The 21,461-nt window shown below is 56.6% G+C and overlaps 1 protein-coding gene across 2 annotated transcripts in view; it reads left to right on the top strand.

The window, feature by feature from the left end:
* The window catches only part of KCNH6 (potassium voltage-gated channel subfamily H member 6), a 32,737-nt gene extending 11,990 nt beyond the window's left edge, over positions 1-20,747 (top strand). The window contains exons 4-16 of one of the 2 annotated variants that reach the window (XM_066567115.1): positions 2,270-2,379; positions 4,092-4,395; positions 5,892-6,103; positions 10,677-11,105; positions 11,813-12,212; positions 12,434-12,633; positions 14,658-14,910; positions 15,348-15,541; positions 16,037-16,136; positions 17,055-17,342; positions 17,858-18,038; positions 18,896-19,094; positions 19,435-20,747. In XM_066567115.1, coding sequence (XP_066423212.1) covers positions 2,270-2,379; positions 4,092-4,395; positions 5,892-6,103; positions 10,677-11,105; positions 11,813-12,212; positions 12,434-12,633; positions 14,658-14,910; positions 15,348-15,541; positions 16,037-16,136; positions 17,055-17,342; positions 17,858-18,038; positions 18,896-19,094; positions 19,435-19,722 — 3,158 coding nt within the window. In that variant the 3' untranslated portion in view covers positions 19,723-20,747. The remainder of the gene's footprint in view (positions 1-2,269; positions 2,380-4,091; positions 4,396-5,891; positions 6,104-10,676; positions 11,106-11,812; positions 12,213-12,433; positions 12,634-14,657; positions 14,911-15,347; positions 15,542-16,036; positions 16,137-17,054; positions 17,343-17,857; positions 18,039-18,895; positions 19,095-19,434) is intronic. The other variant, XM_066567117.1, reaches the window with a different exon arrangement.
* The last annotated feature ends 714 nt before the right edge of the window (positions 20,748-21,461 follow it).

The raw sequence follows: 21,461 nt of genomic DNA on the forward strand, positions 1-21,461 counted from the left end.
GCTGTGGAGTCCCCTCCATGAACCCCCCTGCATTGCTGGATCTTTTCCATATTTAACACTGGCTTGGGCTGGAGGTGCTGCTGTGGGGCAGGACCTGTGTGCGGGGTCACCGGGGACATTTGGGGTCACCAAGAGCATGGCTGTGCTGTGGGGGTGTCACTGCAGGCCAATGGCACAAGGATGGCGGCACTGCAACAGCTCAGCCTGCCCCAGGCTATTCCCCGCTCTCCTAGGCTCACCCTAGGGTTTTGGAGACAGTGGAAAACTCAAATTCCCTTTTTTGGGAAGACTGGATCAAAGGGGAAGCTGTGGTGAGGCTCTTGAGGGGATGTGGATATTCAGGGAGGCAGATGTGACTTCTAAATCTCCTCCTTGCATACAGCCCTCAGTGCTGTCACCTCTCCTTGAGTCAGGAAATAACCCCAGCTCTGCCTCCATGGTGACATTCCCTACAGGTGCTGTTGGGAGGCTTTGGGCAGGCCTCAAAATAAAGCTGTGGGAGCAACATGGGTCTGTCCCCCCTTGGCACATGGGGTGGCACAGCAGGACCAGAGCCAGGGCCACGTCAGGGAGCCATGGGGACAAGTGGCCATTGAGCTGGGGTTTGTGTGGGTCCCAGTGCATTCCTGCTCGGTCCAAATCTATATCCTGGAGCATTCAGGTGTCTGTGTATGGCAGCAGGCACCAGCAGAGTTTTGTGTGGGTTTGTGCGTGCTCAGGGCAGGCATGCACACAGGGGGTTCATGGATGTGTGAGTGTGAATGGACAGATGAATGCGTTTGTAGGCCTGTGAAGTGATGAGATTCATGGTTTTGATGGATTGCTTTAGTACCAGCTGCCCTCTATGCATGACCTGCTGAGGAAATCCTAAATCCCAGCACCAGCGTTGCTTTGCAGCCCCACCAGCTCTCAGAATGTCTCAACATATGATGCAGCCCTATCCCATCCCACCCAAAGACATGGCAGGAGGCACCCAAATCAAGAGCCCCTGTCGCTTCCCTGCATGTTGGATGTTGCGTTGAGCATCCCAAGGGATGTTGTGTTTCTTGGGTTTCCCACTCCAGTGACAGGGGGTGTGGAAAGGCCAGAGCTGCTGGTGCCCATCCAGATCAGGCTCTTGTGCTCAGGTTTTCTGGCTCAGTCTTTCATTGCATAGCCACAGGGGGCTGCGTTGCTGGTCTCCAGCTCACTGGTGTGCAGGGAATGTTGGATGCTTTGCTTCTTCCAGCTGAAAAGCTGCTCTAGGCAGTGGGGATGGGGTGAGCAGAGGGAGCCAGTGTGGTGCCCCATGGGCAGGGGCATTTCTGGGCAGGCTGGGACCCTGCCCAAGCAGCTCAGTGGTGTTTTGGGGCCAGATGAGGGAAGCTAATCTTGCCAAAACCAAAGAGCTCCTCAACGTGCTGCTGTTTCCCAGGGGACAATGTCTTTGTGGAGGTCATGCCACATCCCACGTGCCCCAGGATTTAGGCCACCTTTCGTGCAGTTAGGGAGCAGAGTTGGTGCTGCTGGATGAGCTTCAGGGCTGACCCAGGCCCTGAGGGTGGGAACCCAGCTGCTCACACAAACTCTGCAGTAGCAAGTGACCGTGGTCTCCTCTAGAAGAGGACAAGTGACTTTGCATTGTGTCACAACCAGGGGCATTGGGCCCTCTCCAGATCGGGGCTCTTCCTCTCCTGCACCTCTCTCACAGCTCCTAGCAGCCCTGGCTGCCCTTGTCCCAGCCCCAGGCCCCCGTGAGGTGGTCTCCTGGTCCCCTGTGATGCCAGAAAGGGATCCTGGTTTTTGTGGTCCAAATTCCCTCACTGAAAATTCAAAACAAATCCAGGAACAAAATTGTTAGAACTACTTTTCTTTCTATGCCTTTCTAAATTACCATCTCTGTTGTGTGGGGGGTTTTTTCCCTAAAGTTCCACCAAGGAGATTTAGAGGCTCTATTTCCTCCGGGACCAAATCCCTTAATTGGCTTTAACCTCTTTAATTGGCTTAGGGATGCTCTGCACCTTTCCCATCTCACATCCACAGTTATAGGGAACTCTTCTCCAGCTCAGAGGAGCTTGCTGCCAGGTCAGGGTCTGCCTTGAGCACGTGGCACTGTGGTGGCATGGGAATATCCAGTGCTTTGGAGGAGGAAAGGCCACACACAGCATGTGCGTCCCCCAGAGCCACCCAAAACTCTCCATAGCCTCTCCCCTGTCCCGCCTCACTCCAGCCATCACATGCAGCTAGGTCACATCTTTCTCTCTTGTGTTTTGTTTTTCTTTTTAACAAGGTGAAGGTAGGAGTTTGAAGTTTAGTCTCCCGTCCCTGCGGCGCCTCAAAATCCAGCGGAAATCTCTGCCCACCAGTGAGTTTGATGGAGTAGCCATTGACTATGGAAAGGTAACCGTAGCCTTTGTCTGATACCAGCCCACGCCTCAGGCCAGGTCCCAGCGCTCCTCCTCGCTGTCCCCATCCCAGTCCCCCTTGGCTGCTGTGGTTTGGGCCATCTCCTGTGGCAGGGCAGGGCACGGGGGGCAGTGCTGGCCCTGCTGGGCTTGGCCGTGTGGGCTGCAGCTCCTCCCTGCTGCTCTGCACATCCCGTGGCTTGAGGGGGGAGTGGGAGATGTGCCAAAGCTGGGAGGAAGCTCTGCCTCCATACTCAGAGTTGTCCAGGATGGTGGAGCTCCAGGGAGCTGTCCCCACCTCAAGGAGGGGACGTGCTGGTGGCTGTAGGAGCGTGGTGTGCTCTGAGCAAGGACTGGCAGGCTCATTTCCCCATGATTTCCTGGCAGGGAGCAGGCAGCACAGGCAGGTCCAGCTTCTCAGCCCTCCAGCAAAGATTGTTCCTCCCATGGTGGAAGGTGATGCTGTCACCAACCTTGAAAAGCTGTTTAGAGATTGCTGTTCTTGGTGGCTTCCTGACAGTGCTCAGGGTAGCTCCAGTCAAAGAGCTGCTGTTTTCTGAAATGCTGCAGCCCAAGGCTGTGAGCAGGGGGCTTTTGCTCTGCTAAGGCATCCCCATGTGCCAGGGTCTGGCTGTGCTGGGTGTATCCAGGCAGCCTGGATAAATCTGCTTCCCCAGCTCATAGATATAATGAGATGGAAGGTGCCTGTCTTCTCAGAGGTTGTGCTTATGGTAGGTTGAAGATATGCATAGGGTTATCAGAGGCTTTGGGTGCATCATTCCCATAGGCACCAGCATTGCTAAAAGCTCTGGGTACCCCGAGGCTGGAGCTGCACGGGGCACTGCAGCGTGGAATGGAAATGGAATGCAGTGTGGAATGGGAAATGTGCATTGAGGACAACCTGATGCTGCATCATTTCACTGGAGCTTGGTCAAATGGCCACAGGCCAGAGATGCAGGGCCAGCCAGCAGTCAGCCTCTCCAGGCACCCCATCCTAAAACCTGCCCTAAAGGGCCTTAGGGATGGTGAGGAGTGCCACAGTTCCTCCTGTGGGTACTACTGGAGGCACACATTCTCATGGGTTTCTACTCCAGAACGGGGTTGCTTTGCACACCCCACTGCAGAAATTAAAATCTGGAAACTCTTCAGGTCTCCAGAGAAAAAGGTTTAGCAATGTTTTACAGTGGCTATAGGAGAAGGAGGAGCAATATGGCCAAATTTGCAAACCCAGCATCTCCTCCAGTGCTTCCTGATGCAGAGCACATCCTCCCCCATAAACACCAGCACAGGGCCTGGGCACTGACCCTCGGTGGTGGCCTGAGCTCTTGCAGCAGGGGAGGGAAGGGCAGCCCCAGTGGTGGGACACGGGGCCATCTCAGAGAAACGCATGGCACAGCAGGGACTGCAGGCAAGCCTGTCCCTAGGCCTCCTCTTCTCTTGCTCTCACCTGCTTCCACCTGTGCAGCATCGCCTCGCAAACCTCCCCGCGGCCGCCCAGCCTCCGGCGGGAGCTGGGAGCTGCCAAGTCCCCAGGGACTCGGTCGCCCCACTCCAAAGCAGGTCCTGGTCCAGGCTGGAGATGACCTCAGGAACTGCAGTGCTTCCCAGCCCTCTGCCTCTCCTCTTACCCACCCCGGCTCCCTCACCTTGCCCCACAGCACGCGGGGACTCCTTCTAATACAACGCTTTCTCCTGGCTGTCTTAAAGCCTGGTGGTGACTCCCTGATTTTGAGGGACTTGAAGACATCGCCCAAGGAAAACTGTATGCAGTCAGAGACCGAATCCCTCCTGGAAAAGGAGCGGAGGCCAAGCCTGGAGGCCGACCCCACCCTACAACACTCGTCCCCGAAACAAGAGCCTCCCGTGCTGGGCCCACACCCCGCATGGGGTTTCTTTCGGTCTCGCCCTGGGGGCAGCTTCCACAGCCTCCGCAGGGTCTCCTCCTTGGACAACTTTGAGGCTGCGAGGTCTGAGTTCCAGAGAAAATTCAGGGAAAGGAGGGCAAACTCAGGTAGGGAAAACCCCGGAGCCGTCGGTTCTACTGCGGGAGCCAGGGCTCTGGCCATGGCCCCAGCACATCTCGGGGGGGAGGTCTCGGTCTCTTTTTCCCTCTGCAAAGGGGAGATTACCTGGGTCTTCTCCCCAAAACCCACTGGTCTCCACGTGATTCCCTGCACAGGCAGGTCCTGCTCTGTAGGTAGAGCCATCCATGGTTTGTGTGTGAGGTGTGAGACCGCATGAGGTTGCATTTGGCTGCCCCACACAAGGGGCGTCCCGATGCCGTCCCACCTTCCCTGGAGGGAGGGAAGGGCTCTGCAGGCATGTGCAGTGTGAGCTGTGTCCATGTGTTGGAAGTGGGTGAGACACCGGCCAGGCCACTCTGAAGGGCTGGAGGGAATGACCCTTCATCGTGCTATCCATGTCCAGACCTCTGGTTCTCATGAGAGTGATGAGGACAAATTAGGATGGAGGTCTAGAAAGAGAAGGCTCTCAGCTGGGGATGAGAGAGATCAGTCTGTGGAATCTGGCTGTAAAAATGGGCTGGGGGTTCATGAACCTCCAATAGTCACAGGTTACAGACCCTCAGGAGGAGACACGATGTAGAGGGAGGGAAGGGAGAAGGGTGGCAGCAGCAGGGCTGGTGCTAACTGGGCACCTTCACAAATGTCTTCAGACACCTCTTTCCCACACCACCACTTGGGACAATGTCAGAGTGCAAGGGTTAGAAGGGATAAAGAATTGAAAATACAACCCTGCCCTGCCTGTAGGATTTGGAAAGGTTGGTACACACTGAGCACAGAGCCTGGGGACCTTCCTGGAGCTCTGGCTCTGGGTACAGGCTCCCACTCATGACAACATGCTGCCACAAGCCTGACCATGAAATGACCACCTACACAGCTTCCTCCCTGGTCCTGCCCTGGGGTGGCCCAGAGGCAGGTCCCCAGGGAGAAATATCAGGACCCACTACAGCTCTTCTTCCAGAGAAAGCTCTGACCTCCCTACCTGGAGCTGGGGGTGGAGGATACATCCGACTCCTGGTTCAGTTTGGCCAAAAACCAGCACAGCAGCTCAGGAGCTATGTTTGTCAGGCAAAGGGTGGAGGAGAATGACCTCCTCCTGTCTGTTTTCATGCCAGTTTTGGCATTTCTCCCTGGTGAATCTCAGTGGGTTGGTCCCCAACCCACTACAGTCATCAAGGGTAGCAAAGGACACTTGAGTGTCTCTGTGTTTTGGCAGCTGCTCTGAGCCTCCTGCAGGAGGTTTAATGGTGAAAAGATGGGTGATGTGTGGGAAAAACAGCCCTCTCTCAGGCATCCCAGGCTGAGCATCCCACATCTGAGCCAGCCTGAAGAAGTCAAGCCTTTATGGCCAAGCAGATTTTGGCACCTTTTGGTGGCACCTTGTGGTGGTCCCCAGCCTCCTGGAGGTCCTACACGAGGTCAGGGCTCTGGGGATCTGTTCCTGCTCTCACTGCCCTTCTCAGTGCTCCTCTCCATCCTCTTCCAGAGGCTTCCCACGTCAAACCCAACCCCCCGAACTCCACGTCGGACTCGGACCTCATGAAGTACAGGACCATCAGCCAGATCCCCCAGTTCACGCTCAACTTCGTGGAGTTCAACCTGGAGAAGCACCGCTCAGGCTCCACCACAGAGATCGAGATAATTGCTCCCCACAAGGTGATGGAGCGCACCCAGAACGTCACCGAGAAGGTCACACAGGTATGGGGTCACACACAAGGCAGTGGTGGGGTGTGGTGGTGGTGTTTGTGGGTCCCCAGGAGAGATGAGAATCTTGACTCCATGTTTCAGAAGGCTGATTTATTATTTTATTAATATTTATATTATATATATTTATATATTATATATATTTAAATATATTTATTTATATAAATATATATAATATAAATTTAAATGTATTTATATATATAAATATATATAATATATTTATTATATATTTTATATAATAAATATTTATTATATTTATTATTTTATTATATTAAAAGAAAATTATATATTAAAACTATACTAAAGAAAGAGAAAGGAGACATCAGAAGGCTCACAAAGGAATGGAATGAATAATAAAATCTTGTGACTGACCAGAGCCCCGACACAGCAGGACCTGTGATTGGTCACCAAGTAGAAACAATTCCCATGAGACCAATCAAAGATGCACCGTTGGTAAGCAACCTCCAAACCACATCCCAAGCAATCAGATATTTATTGTTTACATTTAATTTCTGAGGCCTCTCAGCTTCTCAGGAGAAAAATCCTAACAAAAGGATTTTCCAGAAAATACATCTGTGACCATGGGGTGCTGGTGTTGCTGCTGGGGGACAGTCACAACACTCTGGTGGCTTTGGGAGGAGAGAAGCAGAGAGGGCAGTAACACCTGGAGATTCCACCCCAGGAAATGCCAGTATCCCTGTGCTTGGTTATGCCTTCCTCTGAATGGCTGAAATCCTCATTTTAGTCCCCTAAATGAATATTTCTGGCAATTTGTGGCTGGGGAAACACCAGCGTGAACTGCTCGTGCTGCTGGCCTTGAAGGGGACACGTGTTTGCCTGTTTGTGTGTGCATGTGGCTTCTTTTGTGGGGGGCTCTGGCCGCTGTCACTGCCCCCCGGCTCTGGGAATGGAGCCCCTGGGGCACCGCTGGCCCCGAGGTGCCCAGCCAAGGACCTGGCCTGGTGTCAGCACACCGAGGGCCACAGGATCCCCCGGGAGACAGCAGGTGGCACTGCACTGTCACTGTCACCCAGAGGGACACGCATGGCATAGTGCATCCCACGGGGATATCAGCGTGCGTGAAAGGTGCTGATGTATCCCACAGTCCCGGGTTAGGGGCTCTTCTAGCCATGGGGAAACTGAGGCACTGGAGAGCCTCAATGTACAAAATACATCTAAGGGCACCTCCCATTGCTGCCAGCAGCAGCCTAGGGCAAACTTAATAAAAACGCAGCCATCTGACCCCAGAAAAGCCTCCAGGCTTGGGAGTTTGCTCCATCAGAGTGGGGTGCTATGCAGGATTCTCCTTCTGTCTCGGTGCCAGCAAATCTTTAACTTCACAGCCTCCATGCACAGGGCATGGGCTCCCCACTTCACACATCACGGAACAGTTCTTAGGCTTGTTTTCCCCCTGGCTTGTCCCCTTCATTAGTCCCTCTAATCTGGGGGTGGCTGCAGTGACCCAGGACTGGCCCCTGAGCTGCCCAGAGGGACAGTGAGGACCCTCCATGCCCCGGTCCCCGTCACAAGGAGCACACCAGGAACGAATGGTCACACTGGGGTGGCTGTCACAGCAGTGCTGGCCACTCACTGTGGGGTCAGTGCCTGCTTGTGGAGTGATGGGGTCAGAGCTGGTGGCTGCAGGGCCCTGCAGCGCAGCACCCACTGAGGTCAATGTTCACTTTCAGTCTCCAGGTGGGATGGGATGTGGTGGCACGGGACAGGATGGACCTCTCCTCCCTGCTGCATCTGCCCCTGCCTGTCCTCACCCCAGTGTCCCCCACACCTCCTGGCCAAGCCACAGCTCCCTGCTCCTGGCTGTTAAATAATTCATGGTGAGGCAGAGACAGCGGCGAGACGCCGACTAAAAATACCCGCGGGTGGGCAGGGAGCGGAGCCGGGCTCTTTGGGATGGTCTGGCCCTGCACTGAGCTGGCACAGAGGGCAGCCCACCAGAGCAAGGGAGGCCCCACAGCCTCACAGGGCTCTGGAGCACAGCTGGAGGCACGTGGGGATGCTGTGGGCTCGGTGTCAGCAGGCTGGGATCCATCCTGTCTGAATGTGGAATGTGTCCCAGTCCCCCCATCTGGGCAGGCGGGTGCTGGGGACAGGGATGGGGGGCTGAGCTGTGCCAGGAGATGTGCTGGGAGCGACACTGGATCACTGCCAGCCTGCAGCCAGCACCACGGGCCTGATCCTGCCCAGCCACTCGTGTTTGAGGCTCTCCTGGTGATTCTGGAGTGGCCCCCACCTCAGGTCAGTCCCCTTATCCCCAGCACCAGGCAAGGGACACTGGGGGACAGTGGGAAGGTGATGGGTGCTGGGGCACCAGGGGGCATGAGCAATGGCCTGGGTTAGCCAGGGCCACAGGAGCCTCCCCCCTGTCACCTACAGCTCACACACACCCTGCTCCCTCCTCCTCCTCCTCCTTCTCCCTTCTGCACTCCCTCACTCACTGCCAGCACCCAGCACCCCACCAGGAGGAAGGGGACAAAGGGAAGGGGCACCCAGGAGAACACTGGCATTGCCACCTTCAGACTCCCAGGGCCACCCAGGACACCCAAGGGTGACTTTCCTATCCCTTAAGGGCAGAGGAACAAGGCTGCAGCTGCTCCCTAGCTCTGTGTTGGTTTGGATGCTCTTCTGGGGGTTGTTTCTTTACCCTTTTCTGCCTCAGATCTTTGGGGCTGTGTTTTTTTTATTCATTCCTGCCTGGAAAGCAAGAGTGCTTAGCCTGTTCTTGCTTCTGCCACAAGAGCTAGGTGCCAGGGATGAGGGGCAGGCCAGGTGCCCCAGCAGTATTTGGTGTCCTGAATTCAGAGCTGCCTCCAGTCAGGCAGAACAAGCATCCAGCTGCTGAGGCCGGGAGCACTGCTGGTTTTCCCGGACACAAGCTGAAGGAGCCCATCCCAGCTCTTCCAGGTGCATCCTAGTTTTGGGATCAATCATTTTATCAGCGTTGCCTCGTTCCCTTCCCCACCATCCCCGCAGGAGCCGGTCCCCAAGCCCAGCCGTGCCTCATTCCCCCCACAACGATTGCTCTTGGGTCACTTTTTCCAATCCCTCCCCTCTCGGCCCCCCACCGACGTCGGCGGCTCCCGCTGCTCCATTGGCGCTGCCGTCCCCACGGGGCCGATCCCCATCGATCGCCTTTGATTAGCGCGGGCCGGGCTCCCGGGTGCCCTTCGTGCCCATGCCTCCCACCCGCCTGGCCGAGTGCCTGCGAGCCTGCGTGGGCAATGCCCCGGCCCCAGCGCTGCGCCCGCCCTGCCGGACGCTGCCCGGGCCCATGGTGGACACCCGGAGCTCGAGGGGCAGCTGCCGCCTGGGCCGCAGGGCCAGCTGCAGGCAGGTAGGAGCGGGGACACGGCTGGGGCACACGGGGAGTCTCCGCGCGCTGGGGCTCTGGGATGTGGGAGCGGCTGGGGCTTGTTGTGGGATGGGGGTACAGGGATGGATCTGCTTTGGATCGCAGCATCAGGAGCCCTTGGGAGACCCTTGAACAAGAAACCTTGATCCTTCCTGTCAGGGCAGGAAGGATCAGAGCCTTCTTCCAGATCTGTTGCCGGAGCCACAGTGATGCTCATCACTGTTGCCTTGGGATATATGGATCCTCCTTTCCCCTCTCTTCTCTCTTCTCTCCTCTCCTTTGCAGCCCAGCAAAAAAAGCTCACTTTTAGCTGGGGGCTCAGTGCCAGGAGAGAGAATTGAGGTGTCCCTCACCCTCCTCTGCAACTGGCACTGGTCCCAGCACCACAGGGACACTGGGGGACAACAGAGCAGCAGAGGCAGGAAGGAGATCCAGCTGCCTCCAGCTCCAAATAAGCCCCTTCATGCCACCACCCCTCAGCCCCCAAAGCAGGGCATCTCCACCCCTCCCACACCCAGTGTCTTGTGTTGTGTCCCCACAGTGGCTTTAGAGCCACCAGGAGCTGGCATTGGTCCTGGGGGGGGAGGTGGGCCAGGCCTGGATGTGTGGGGAACTCTCCAGAGCTGTGGAGTGTCCCCATGAAAGCAGCGAGCCGTGGGGACATGTGACAGCATGGGAGGATGCTCACAGGTGGCCCAAGCTGTCCCTCTGCTTGGAGGACAAGTGTGCCAGAAGGACATCCAGGGGAAGATACTTGCTATGGCCAAGAAAGGCTTGCAGGATGCATAATATGCTGTCACCCTCGGGTGACACAGCTGTGTGAGGGCATCTCCAAGCTGCCCATCCCATAGCCCTGCACCAGGGACTCCCAGCAGCTCCCAAGCAGGTGGCACAGAGCTGAGGGCAGAAGGAGGCTCAGCAGCAGGCACTTTCCTCTCTGCTGGGTCAGATGGCCATAAAGCAGGTAAGAAGCTGCCCCAAGGGTGCTGAGACCATCAGAGACAGACAAGGACCTTGGTGTCAGCCACAGTGGGAACTGGACAAACACAGATGCAGCCAACAAAGGTGAAAAAGCTGTAGGAAACCATTGTGTGCTCCTTGATGCCCTACCAGTACATGGAAGTCCCTTGCCTGGTTCCTGGCATTATCCAGCCTCTCCCCTGGCCTCGCATCCTCCTCACACCCCTCTCCTGGCAGGTGCTGTCCCTGGGCGCCGACGTCCTTCCCGAGTACAAGCTGCAGGCGCCGCGCATCCACCGATGGACCATCCTGCACTACAGCCCCTTCAAGGCCGTGTGGGACTGGCTCATCCTCCTGCTGGTCATCTACACAGCCGTCTTCACCCCCTACTCAGCCGCCTTCCTGCTCAACGAGGAGCAGGTGGAGGAGAAGCGCTGGGACTGCAGCTACTCCTGCGACCCGCTCAACATCATTGACCTCATCGTGGACATCATGTTCATCGTGGACATTGTCATCAACTTCCGCACCACCTACGTCAACATCAACGACGAGGTGGTGAGCCACCCCGGCAAGATTGCCATCCATTACTTCAAGGGGTGGTTCCTCATCGACATGGTGGCTGCCATCCCCTTCGACCTGCTCATCTTCCGCTCTGGCTCTGATGAGGTAAGAGCAGGGTCCATCAGGACAGGAGGGGATGTGTGGGTGGGCAGGGAGAGATGTATGAGAAAGAAGGAAAGGGATGTGGGTGGTTTGATGTAAGTGGTGGATGGCTAAATCCCTGGGGAGATAGGTGGTTGGTCACAGGGTGGAGAAGGGTGTCTTTACAGGTTTTTAAGCAGCTGGGTCAGGCAGTCCCTATTCTAAGTGTTCAGAGTGGATCCACTCCCCTTGTTGAGGCTGACCAAGCAGAGCAGGCTGGGGGCACAGTTTAAGGGCTGACCCCACACTCCAGTGAGGGTGAATTTGGGGGTGCATTGCCAGGCAAACTCAAATGTTGGCAGAGGGATAACCCTGTAGTTACTGTACTGCCTGGAGGCTCCACATTTGGGAGTGAAAGGCAGCACTTTTGGGAGCAACGTCTGGCAAGGCAAGGACCCATCAGGAAACACGGGCTTGGCCTTGGCTCTTCTCACTTGCTCACCTCTAATCCCAGAGCTTGTTGCCTTTATGATCAGCAGAGGCAAGCTGCCCTTCCTGTGCTGTGACTCATCTGACCCAGTTCAGAGGTCACCTCCAGGACAAGGTGATTCACACTCTAGAAATGCATTTTTATCCTTCAAAGGAAGCACGGCTCAGCTGGGAACGTGCCTTTGGAACATGCCATATTTATCCTTTGCTGGTCCCTGAGGTGTCTCACCTCTCCCCTGCAGACCACCACCCTCATTGGCCTCCTGAAGACGGCCCGGCTGCTGCGCCTGGTGCGGGTGGCACGGAAGCTGGACCGCTACTCGGAGTATGGAGCAGCCGTGCTCTTCCTGCTCATGTGCACCTTCGCCCTCATCGCCCACTGGCTGGCCTGCATCTGGTACGCCATTGGCAACGTGGAGAGGCCCTACATGGAGCACAAGATCGGCTGGCTGGACAACCTGGGTGACCAGATCGGCAAGCGCTACAACGACAGCGACCTCTCCTCTGGCCCATCCATCAAGGATAAATATGTCACTGCCCTCTACTTCACCTTCAGCAGCCTCACCAGCGTGGGCTTTGGCAATGTCTCGCCCAACACCAACTCCGAGAAGATCTTCTCCATCTGTGTCATGCTCATTGGCTGTGAGTGCCTGCGCACGTGCCGCTGTTCCCATCCCTGCTTCGGAGGTTGGAGCATCTCCCTCTGCCTGTGCCTCTTCCGCACAGACAAATGGATGGGGTGATAGGAATACATGTTTTTAGGTCCTGATAGATATGGGTTTTGGGAATCTGCTGGTTCCAGGTCTCGTGTAGCTGGACACGCACCTCGCCATGTCCCGCTGAGCCCTGCCCTCTCGTTTCAGCTCTGATGTACGCCAGTATCTTTGGCAACGTCTCAGCCATCATCCAGCGCCTCTACTCAGGCACAGCACGCTACCACACGCAGATGCTGCGGGTCAAGGAGTTCATCCGCTTCCACCAGATCCCCAACCCCCTGCGCCAGCGCCTGGAGGAGTATTTCCAGCACGCCTGGTCCTACACCAACGGCATCGACATGAACGCGGTGAGTACGGGCAGGCAGGCCCTGTGTCCTCACAGCACCTTGTCCTAAACAACACGGCGTCTAGATCTGGGTACACCCAAACATTTCCATCCTTTTGATCAGGATGGAGGCAGGAGACTTGGGAGGCTGGAGACAGACTTTATCCTTACACCTCCTGCATTTCCACCTCCTGCATCCCCCTTTCTCCTTGTCTCCTTTTTCTGCCCATTCCTTTACATCTACCCAGAGGTTTTCCAGGATCATGAGCACATGTCTTGGTCAGAGAGCAGATTTGGTGGGGAGCTGAGAGTCCCTCTTGGCACTGAGCACTTTCAGGCTGGTGTCTGTTGGTGTCACAGGAGCAGAGCAGGTATCGATCCAGCTCCTCTCCACACCACCGGTTGCTAAGCAAAGTGCATCCTGCTCTCGCAGCAGGGAAAGGAGGGCATTTAAATAAACCTCGATCCATTTTAATTAGAGCCCAGAGAGGCAGCTGTTTGTTAGCAAAGGGGGATCAATGGCGGAGCTGTGCTGGAGAGGCGCCGTGTCTCCGAGCCGACGGTGCCAGGGCTCCGTGGGGATGAGGATGCGGCTCAGCCGAGGTGTTCTGGGCTGGGGACTGCACTCACAGCCCTGGGATTCAGTGCACAGACATGATAGCCCAGCCAGCAGCAAGGCAGAGGAATGAGAAAGGATAAGGCAAGGAGAGACATGAGGCTTCATATTCCTGGACTCTTAGCCATGGGGAGGTTATCAGCCCACTCATTCCCTGCTAATGCTCCTTCTTTTCCTTAAGATTTGATCCTGAGCAGCATCAGGACACAGATTTGTATGAATTCAGCATCTCCCTCTAAAGTTGCTGCTGCCACGTGAAACAAGTGGGCAGCACCTGGGGGTTTGCTGCTGGGAGAGCTTTGGGTTAAACCTTTCAGGTGGAGGGGGCAACGTGGGCTGGACATCAGTGGCAATAACGAGAAGCAGTGCCACCCTACCCAAGCACAGGTGCTCTCGGCTTAGTACAAACCCAGGTCACACATCCCCAGGGAGAGCTGAGCTTGCAGCTCAGCCATGCTGCTGCTCACACCAATTCCTGCTGGCTGCTGCAGAGACACAGCGTGATCTCATCAATCACCCCACAGCCTGATCAATTCGTCCACCCCTGATTTCCCAGTAGGGAAACACTTCTGCTAGCATGGGAGATCAAGCTGAAGCCAGGAACAGGTCGTGCTCACCAGCCCCAGCATGGCTGTTCCAGATTTGGCCACCAGCGGGATGTGAGCAAAGAGGACAGCAAGGAGGACCCCAGGGCCATATGCTGCTCTCCAAAAAAAACCCAAACCCAGGTGGTTTTCACCTTGGCACTGTGAGTCATTGGTGGCAGCAGCTTTCTCCATATTGTGAGTTTTACCTTGATGTCACCTTCAGATGCAGCTTTTATTCAACATGAGGTATTTGCACAGGTATATTTAGCTGTCAGTGCACACAACTGTCCTGTGCTGCTGTTTCTTGGCATTCAGGCAGGTGCTGTTTAATTAAGGTTTTTGTGCTCTTTGTGCCAGTTTCTGCTCTCATTCATCCAAGATTAGTGGGCGTAAAGAAGAAAAAGGGGATATGCCACCAGTGGGTATAAATAGATTGAGCTGGTTACTTTTAATTATTGCTTGGGAGTGCTGTTGTCCCCAGCCACAAGCAGTAAAAGCCAGCGACAGGCAGGGATCCACCAAGGGAAGATCAAAAGATGATCGAAATCACGGAATCACAGAATGGTTTACGGTTGGAAGGGACCTCAAAGCTCAAACTGTCCCACTCCCTGCTATGAGCAAGAACATCTTCCACTAGACCAGGTTGCTCCAAGCCCCATCCAGTCTGGCCTTGAACACTTCCAGGGATGGGAAAATGTCCCCACGTTTGGCTTTCCGGGCACACGGTCTCCCTGTTTGGCCCCATTGTTTCATGCTGAGTGCCATACAGCCTCTCTCAGCTCTGTCACAGCACTCCCTCCCAGGGACAGTGGCATGATGGCATCTCTCCCTGGCTCTCCACAGGTGCTGAAGGGCTTCCCTGACTGCCTGCAGGCCGACATCTGCCTGCACCTGAACCGCACACTGCTGCAGAACTGCAAAGCGTTCCGGGGAGCCAGCAAGGGCTGCCTGCGCGCCCTGGCCATGAAGTTCAAGACCACTCATGCCCCACCCGGAGACACCCTGGTGCACTACGGAGATGTCCTCACCACCCTCTACTTCATCTCCCGGGGCTCCATTGAGATCCTCAGGGAAGACATTGTGGTGGCCATCTTAGGTGAAAAAGTCCTTTCTCCTGCGAGGGGTGACGGGCGAGGGGCAAAGGGTGGTGAGCAGTGGAGGAAGGGTGGAAGGTGAGGGTAAAGGACTTCCCCACATATTGGGGAAGGGAAGGTTGTTCCTCAGCATCTGCTGGGTCCCCGTGCCAGTGGATAGGGAAAGGAAGATCCCTGGGAGATGCCAGGGGGAAGCTGCAAAGAAATGAGGAGAGCAGGGCATGGCTCAGCAGTCTCCAGCCATCACTGATGACCCTCTGCCCTGGCTTGGTGTCACCATCACTGGTGGCTTTTACAGTGTTATCCCCAACACACAGTCAGGGTTGGGTTTGCTGGGCATCCCCTTGTCCACAAGCTCCAAAATAAAGGGTGCTGGGCCAGAATAGCTGGAGCAGTAGTGGGTGCCCACGTGTCCATAATGAGCTGTCTCTTGGCACAGGGAAGAATGACATCTTTGGGGAGCCCATCAGCCTCTATGCCCGCCCAGGGAAGTCCAATGCTGACGTGAGGGCCCTGACCTACTGTGACTTGCACAAGATCCAGCGTGAGGACCTGCTGGAGGTCTTGGACATGTACCCAGCCTTCTCTGACAACTTCTGGAGCAACCTAGAGATCACCTTCAACCTGCGAGATGTGAGTGCCAGGGCTGCCCCAGGGAGCAAATGTGGTCAGTGCTTAAATTTGGCAAATGGGAGGGCTGAAGCAAGGATGTCAGGAGGTGCAACAGCCACATTTCCCAGGATATTCTCCAGGGAGTTCCGATTCCCCCACAGCAGGACACGTCTACTTTTATAGGGTGTGACTGAACTTTGGCCTTTCCTGACATTTTGTTTCAGAGACCTGAAATATAGCCAAGAAGGTAAATTCCCTCCATGTTCTGTCCCACTCTGGGATGTCCTGCCACTTCTCAGGGTGCTCCTTCCCTCCCCATGGCCCTGTCACACTTACCTCAGTCTCAGAGCAGCAAGGACAGCTTCAGGAATCCCTTGAGCTCTGAAACCAGTCCCGGAGGCACAGGGTGGGACGGGGCAGTGGTGAAGAGGACATGGCAAGGGCCGTAGCCCCCGTGGCACGCGTGGATGGGACATGACAGCCTTTCCCTGATGAGCAGCCCCTCTCGTTCCTCAGGCAGACAGCGTTCCCCGCTCACCCCTCAGCGAGGAGTACGACTGCACCTACCGCCGGGCTCGCCGCCGCAAGCACTCCCCGTGCCAGCCCCACAAGCCCGGTGAGTGCCCCTGGGCTGGCAGGGTGGGACAGTGCCATCAGTATCCATTACTGCCCTGCCAGCCCCACAAGCCTGGTGAGTGCCCCTGGGTGGCAGGGTGGGACAGTGCCATCAGTATCCATTACTGCCCTGCCAGCCCCACAAGCCTGGTGAGTGCCCCTGGGCTGGCAGGGTGGGACAGTGCCATCAGTATCCATTACTGCCCTGCCAGCCCCACAAGTCTGGTGAGTGCCCCTGGGTGGCAGGGTGGGACAGTGCCATCAGTATCCATTACTGCCCTGCCAGCCCCACAAGCCCGGTGAGTGCCCCTGGGTGGCAGGGTGGGACAGTGCCATCAGTATCCATTACTGCCCTGCCAGCCCCACAAGTCTGGTGAGTGCCCCTGGGTGGCAGGGTGGGACAGTGCCATCAGTATCCATTACTGCCCTGCCAGCCCCACAAGCCCGGTGAGTGCCCCTGGGTGGCAGGGTGGGACAGTGCCATCAGTATCCATTACTGCCCTGCCAGCCCCACAAGCCCGGTGAGTGCCCCTGGGTGGCAGGGTGGGACAGTGCCATCAGTATCCATTACTGCCCTGCCAGCCCCACAAGTCTGGTGAGTGCCCCTGGGTGGCAGGGTGGGACAGTGCCATCAGTATCCATTACTGCCCTGCCAGCCCCACAAGCCCGGTGAGTGCCCCTGGGCTGGCAGAGCCCGCCTGCAGGGCAGGATTGCCATCAGTATCCATTACTACCCGGGAGGTGCCCCAAAGCAGAGGTTGCTGGTGTCTCTGTCCCTGCAAACCATCCTGCAGGCACCCAAGCTGCCTCCCCTCCCTCCCCTTGGGGTGCCCCAGCCCTACAGGCATCCTGAGGGAATGGGGGGCTGTGTTTTTCACGTGTGGTACTCCCCAGAGTGACCTGCTGTGCTGTCCCACAGACCCAGACACGGGCATCTCTGACCCAGAGCAGTATCACACCTACTCCGAGCTCACCAACCCGCAGGAGCCGCTGAGTAAGGACCAGTGGGACGACCTGGGCAGCAGCACCTCTCCCTGCTCCCAGGCCAGTGATGATGAGGCCAAGACTGGCAGCCCTGTGAAAGCTGAGCCCTTCCCCACACCCAAAAAGGATGACTTGGCTCTGCCCTCGCTCAGCCTCATCACCACCAGCGCTGGCAACACGGAGCTTGGCAAGCAGGCAGCAGAGAGCAGCCAGTCCTACACAGGTACCAGGGCTGCAGGCTGGGCTGGCAGGAGGGTGGGGAGACACGCTTGGGTGTGGTGGCCTTGTCTTGGAGCAGGGATAAGCTGCTCATGTGCATTTGAGGGGAGCCACACTCCAAGACCAAAGGTCTTGGCTGCCTTTTGTCCCCAGCTGGATCTGCTGTGTCCTTCCTGTGCCACTCCATGTGCTGGTGGCTCTCCATGTGTGTGGGTGATGGTTCTCCATGTGTGTTGGGGATAGCTCTCCATGTGTGTGAGTGATGGCTCTCCATGTGTGTTGGTCATGGCTCTCCATGTGTGTGGGTGGTGGCTCTCCATGTGTGTTGGGGATAGCTCTCCATGTGTGTTGGTGATGGCTCTCCATGTGTGTTGGTCATGGCTCTCCATATGTGTTGGTGATGGCTCTCCATGTGTGTTGGTCATGGCTCTCCATGTGTGTCAGCAGACAGAATCCGAAGCATCTCCAGTGGGGCTGGAGGATGCACGACAAGTGCTGAGGTGTCTCCTCTCCTTCCAGCCACTCCCCTGGATATTCCCAACATGTTCAGCTTCTGGGAGGACCGGCAGGCAGCCCACCCTGCAGAGCCCCTGCAGCACATCTCGCTGGTGCACAGCTCGCAGGACGTGCCCCTGCACGGCGACTGCAGGCCAGGGCACATCGAGTCCAGGCTGGAGCTCCTGCAGGCCCAGCTCAGCAGGTGGGCAGGGGTGGAGAGGACCTGGGGGACTCTGGGCCATCACTTTCTGTTTTCTAGAGGTGGCTGCAGTGGGCTCTGGGACACAGTGTGCAGCAACCTCTGGGACACTGCATTCCTGGGAAGGGGGTGGGAGTGCTTTGCAAATGCAGCGGCTTCTCAAAGGGCAAGTCCTGACCCTGACTGCAGCCCAGCCCCTCATCTGCTGCTGTGCCACCACCCTTGGCATCTGTCACCACCCCCAGAACCTCCCTGACACTTTGGGTTCTGCTGCCCTTGTTGAGCTCATTTCACCACACACTTGTGTTTGGGTGTCTCTCCAGTGCACCATCCTAGCTCTGGGGGACAGGTCTGCCCACTCTGTCAGTGATGCTGTGACTGTGTCCTGCAAGTGGGGCTGTGCCCACTCCTGCCAGCATTGTTCCCTTCAAGGACAAGGCAGAAAGAAGAGACTTGTACTTTTCAGTTTTCTTCTGTTCCTGAGTTAAAAGTGGTTGGCACTAACCTGCCTTGCTCCATCTGTCAGCACAGGCAGCTGGCCTGGAGAATTGATCCAGATTAAAACTAACCATTGCAATTTTTTCCCCCCTCCAGGGTAATTTTAGCTTTTTTCAAATCCCTGCTCCAGATCCCAGTTTGGCTCCACATAAAATTGGGCAGAGGATGATTGAGTGTGGCAGGAGAGAGATGGCAGGATTGATCTCTCTCTCTGGCAGTGCTGGTTTGAAGCTCTCTAAAAACCTCAACAAGCAGCAGGCAAAGCATCACTGCCCTGGGGTAGCGGGATTGGCACCTCCTCCCTGTGCCTCCCCTGCCCAGCTGCAGGATGCAAAAGGGTTCTCTGGCTGCTCTGTCCCCAGGCTGGAGTCCAGGATGTCGTCAGACATTCATGTAATCCTGCAGCTCCTGCAGCGCCAGCTGTCCCAAGTGCCGCCCGCGTACAGCCCCATCTCGCCCAGCTCCCAGAGCCTGGCCATGTACGGCATCGTCCCGCGGAGCCTGGAGCCGCTCGCCCCCTGTGCAACGCTGCAGGACCAGGAGCTGCCCACCCAGGAGCAGGTAAGGGCACCCCTGCTGGCTGAGCACCCACCAGGGTCCTTCTGTCCCAGTCCCGAGTTCTCTCCAGGCCAGGCATAGCCAAACACTCATTGGGCCCAGCAAAGCCACGGGGTCTTGACTTGGGAGCAGATCTGCCCAGTGCATCACTGGTTTTGGGGCACAGCTGCCATCCCCAATGCTGCCAGGTTGCCCCATCAGTAGGGAAGGAAGTGGGTTCCTCTGCTCTGAGGCTCCCTCAAGTGAAAAATAACATTTTGGGGCTTGGAGCCTGATGAGGAGAGAGTGTGGCTGCTTTATTTTGCTTTTACCATAACTCATACAATTCCTCATTTCCCACCAGAGCCCGAGCTACACAGAGGTAGAAAAGTTCCACTTGAAATCCAGGGACTCCTTGTCAAGCGGGATGCAGCTGTCTGTGTCATCTGACAAAACCCTGACCGTCTACTCCGAGCAGGAGCACCACTCCCCACCTCTCCCCAGCCCAGAGCCTCCCCACCAAAGGGCACCAAGCACCCAGGGACTCTCGAGGGGCTCTCGTTTCCCTTCCCTCCCCGAGCACTTGGAGGCATCTTCCGAGCACCAGGACATTCAGAGACACCTCTCTGACCCCGTGCTTCCTGCAAGTTAGAGATGTGGGGGCCAGTCAAGAGGAACCTCAACTGCAAGCCCGGCCAGTTGATGTTGATTTTGACTGCAAGGGTAAGACATTGGACAATGCCATTGGCTCAGGGGTATAATTTGTAGCTATCTTCTGCCACCGTGACAGGAAGGATAGAGTGGCTGGCTTCCGAGGTCAACGTTTTCCAGCGGTTCCCATAGAGTAGATTTCATTTGCACATTAGAGCGAACCTAGAACAGTTCTTACAGCCACCATCGAGCTGGTTAGGCCACGTGGTTCCCACCACCTCCTCCTTGCCAAGGCTTCTTCTCGAGAAGGGCACAAGCCGAGAGAGCCACAGCAACCAGAGGAGAGCAAATCCAGGGCTCTGGGCTGCGAGGCTGCTGTGCTGGAAACCTCTGGAGCTGGGACCACTGTGCTGGGACAAGGCTCAGCCCAGCAGAGCCCACAGAAGGGTGGTCACCAGAGGAGGAGTGTGAGATCTCCATGGTGTGGTCCAGGGCAAACTGCAGGTGGCAAGCCCAGGACAAGGACAGAGGACAGAAGCTTGTCCTACTTGATTGCCACTGAGAAGTGAAGGGCCAACAGCCCCTGCCACCTCAGCCTGCTTCAGCACGAGTCCCAGAGCACTGACTTCTCCAGCGAGGCTGATCACACCTTGCAAACCCCAACACGCATCCCACGGCTCCCCAGGTAAATCCAGCTCGTCACCGGCCTGGGCATAAAGCACAAAATTCAAAAGCACAATCCCAGAAAGCTGAAAAGCCCCGTATCCAGTCGCCCGTCCCAGGCTCTCTCTTTTGATAAGGGTTCCATAGGTGCTTCCCCCTGCCACCCTTCTCTCCGCAGAGGCCGTAGGAGAAGCCCACGTAGTGCTGCCGCCTCGCTGCTCGCTCGGGTAGATGCTGTGATAGTCCTAGGCCGCCAGCTCAAGTAATGTATCGAGCTCCCTCCGAGAGTAGTCAAACTGTGAGCAGCTCTTTCTCCGGAGTTTTAGTGTACACTTTGCTAATAAAGATGTTTTTGGCACCTAATGTGAATTATGGCTGTGTTGGTTGGGAGCATCCATGAATTCATCCCGGGCATCTTCGCCCCAAGAAGGTCAAACCCAGGTTACTTCATGCAAGGAGTGTGGGGCTGGCAGAGCCCACCTGTGGTCAGGTCAAATAAACACCATAATTAACCTCTTGTTAATTAGAGATAAACCCGGGCCCGTCCGCCACTCGGCCGAGGCCGGATTCGAACTCGTGGCACACTCGAGAGTCTGAAGTGGCCCCACCCGCCTCGGGCTGGCGTGACTGACATCATTGCCAGCCAATCGATCACCGACAAGGGCTCAAGATCCCGCCTCCAGTCACTGCGACCCCGGGTAACCAATAAGATGTCGACAACGAGCGCGCCCGCCCTCCTGGACGGGGCCAAGCGCAGCCGTAGGTTACCCCAGCCAGAGCGCGAGCGTCCGTTTGGAGTGAAGGGCAAAATGACCAATAGAAAACCGAACCGGGCCGAGCGCACAGGCAGATTACCCAATAGGCAACCGACGCTCTAAATGACAGTCAAGGCATCCAACCCGCGTGCAGTGGGTGGGGCTCCCCGCGTGGCTTCCGTTCCCGTTGTGTGAGAGGCCGAGTCCCAAACGGCCTCAGCGCCGCTGCCGCCGCCGGGTCTGGGCCGGGACCGGGGGCCGAGCCGGGGCCTCCCCGTTCCCCCGGGGGGCCGAGCCGCGCTTCCCCCGCCGCTCCGAGAGC

The sequence above is a fragment of the Molothrus aeneus genome, chromosome 28 (assembly GCF_037042795.1).
Source record: "Molothrus aeneus isolate 106 chromosome 28, BPBGC_Maene_1.0, whole genome shotgun sequence".
Lineage (NCBI taxonomy): Eukaryota > Metazoa > Chordata > Aves > Passeriformes > Icteridae > Molothrus > Molothrus aeneus.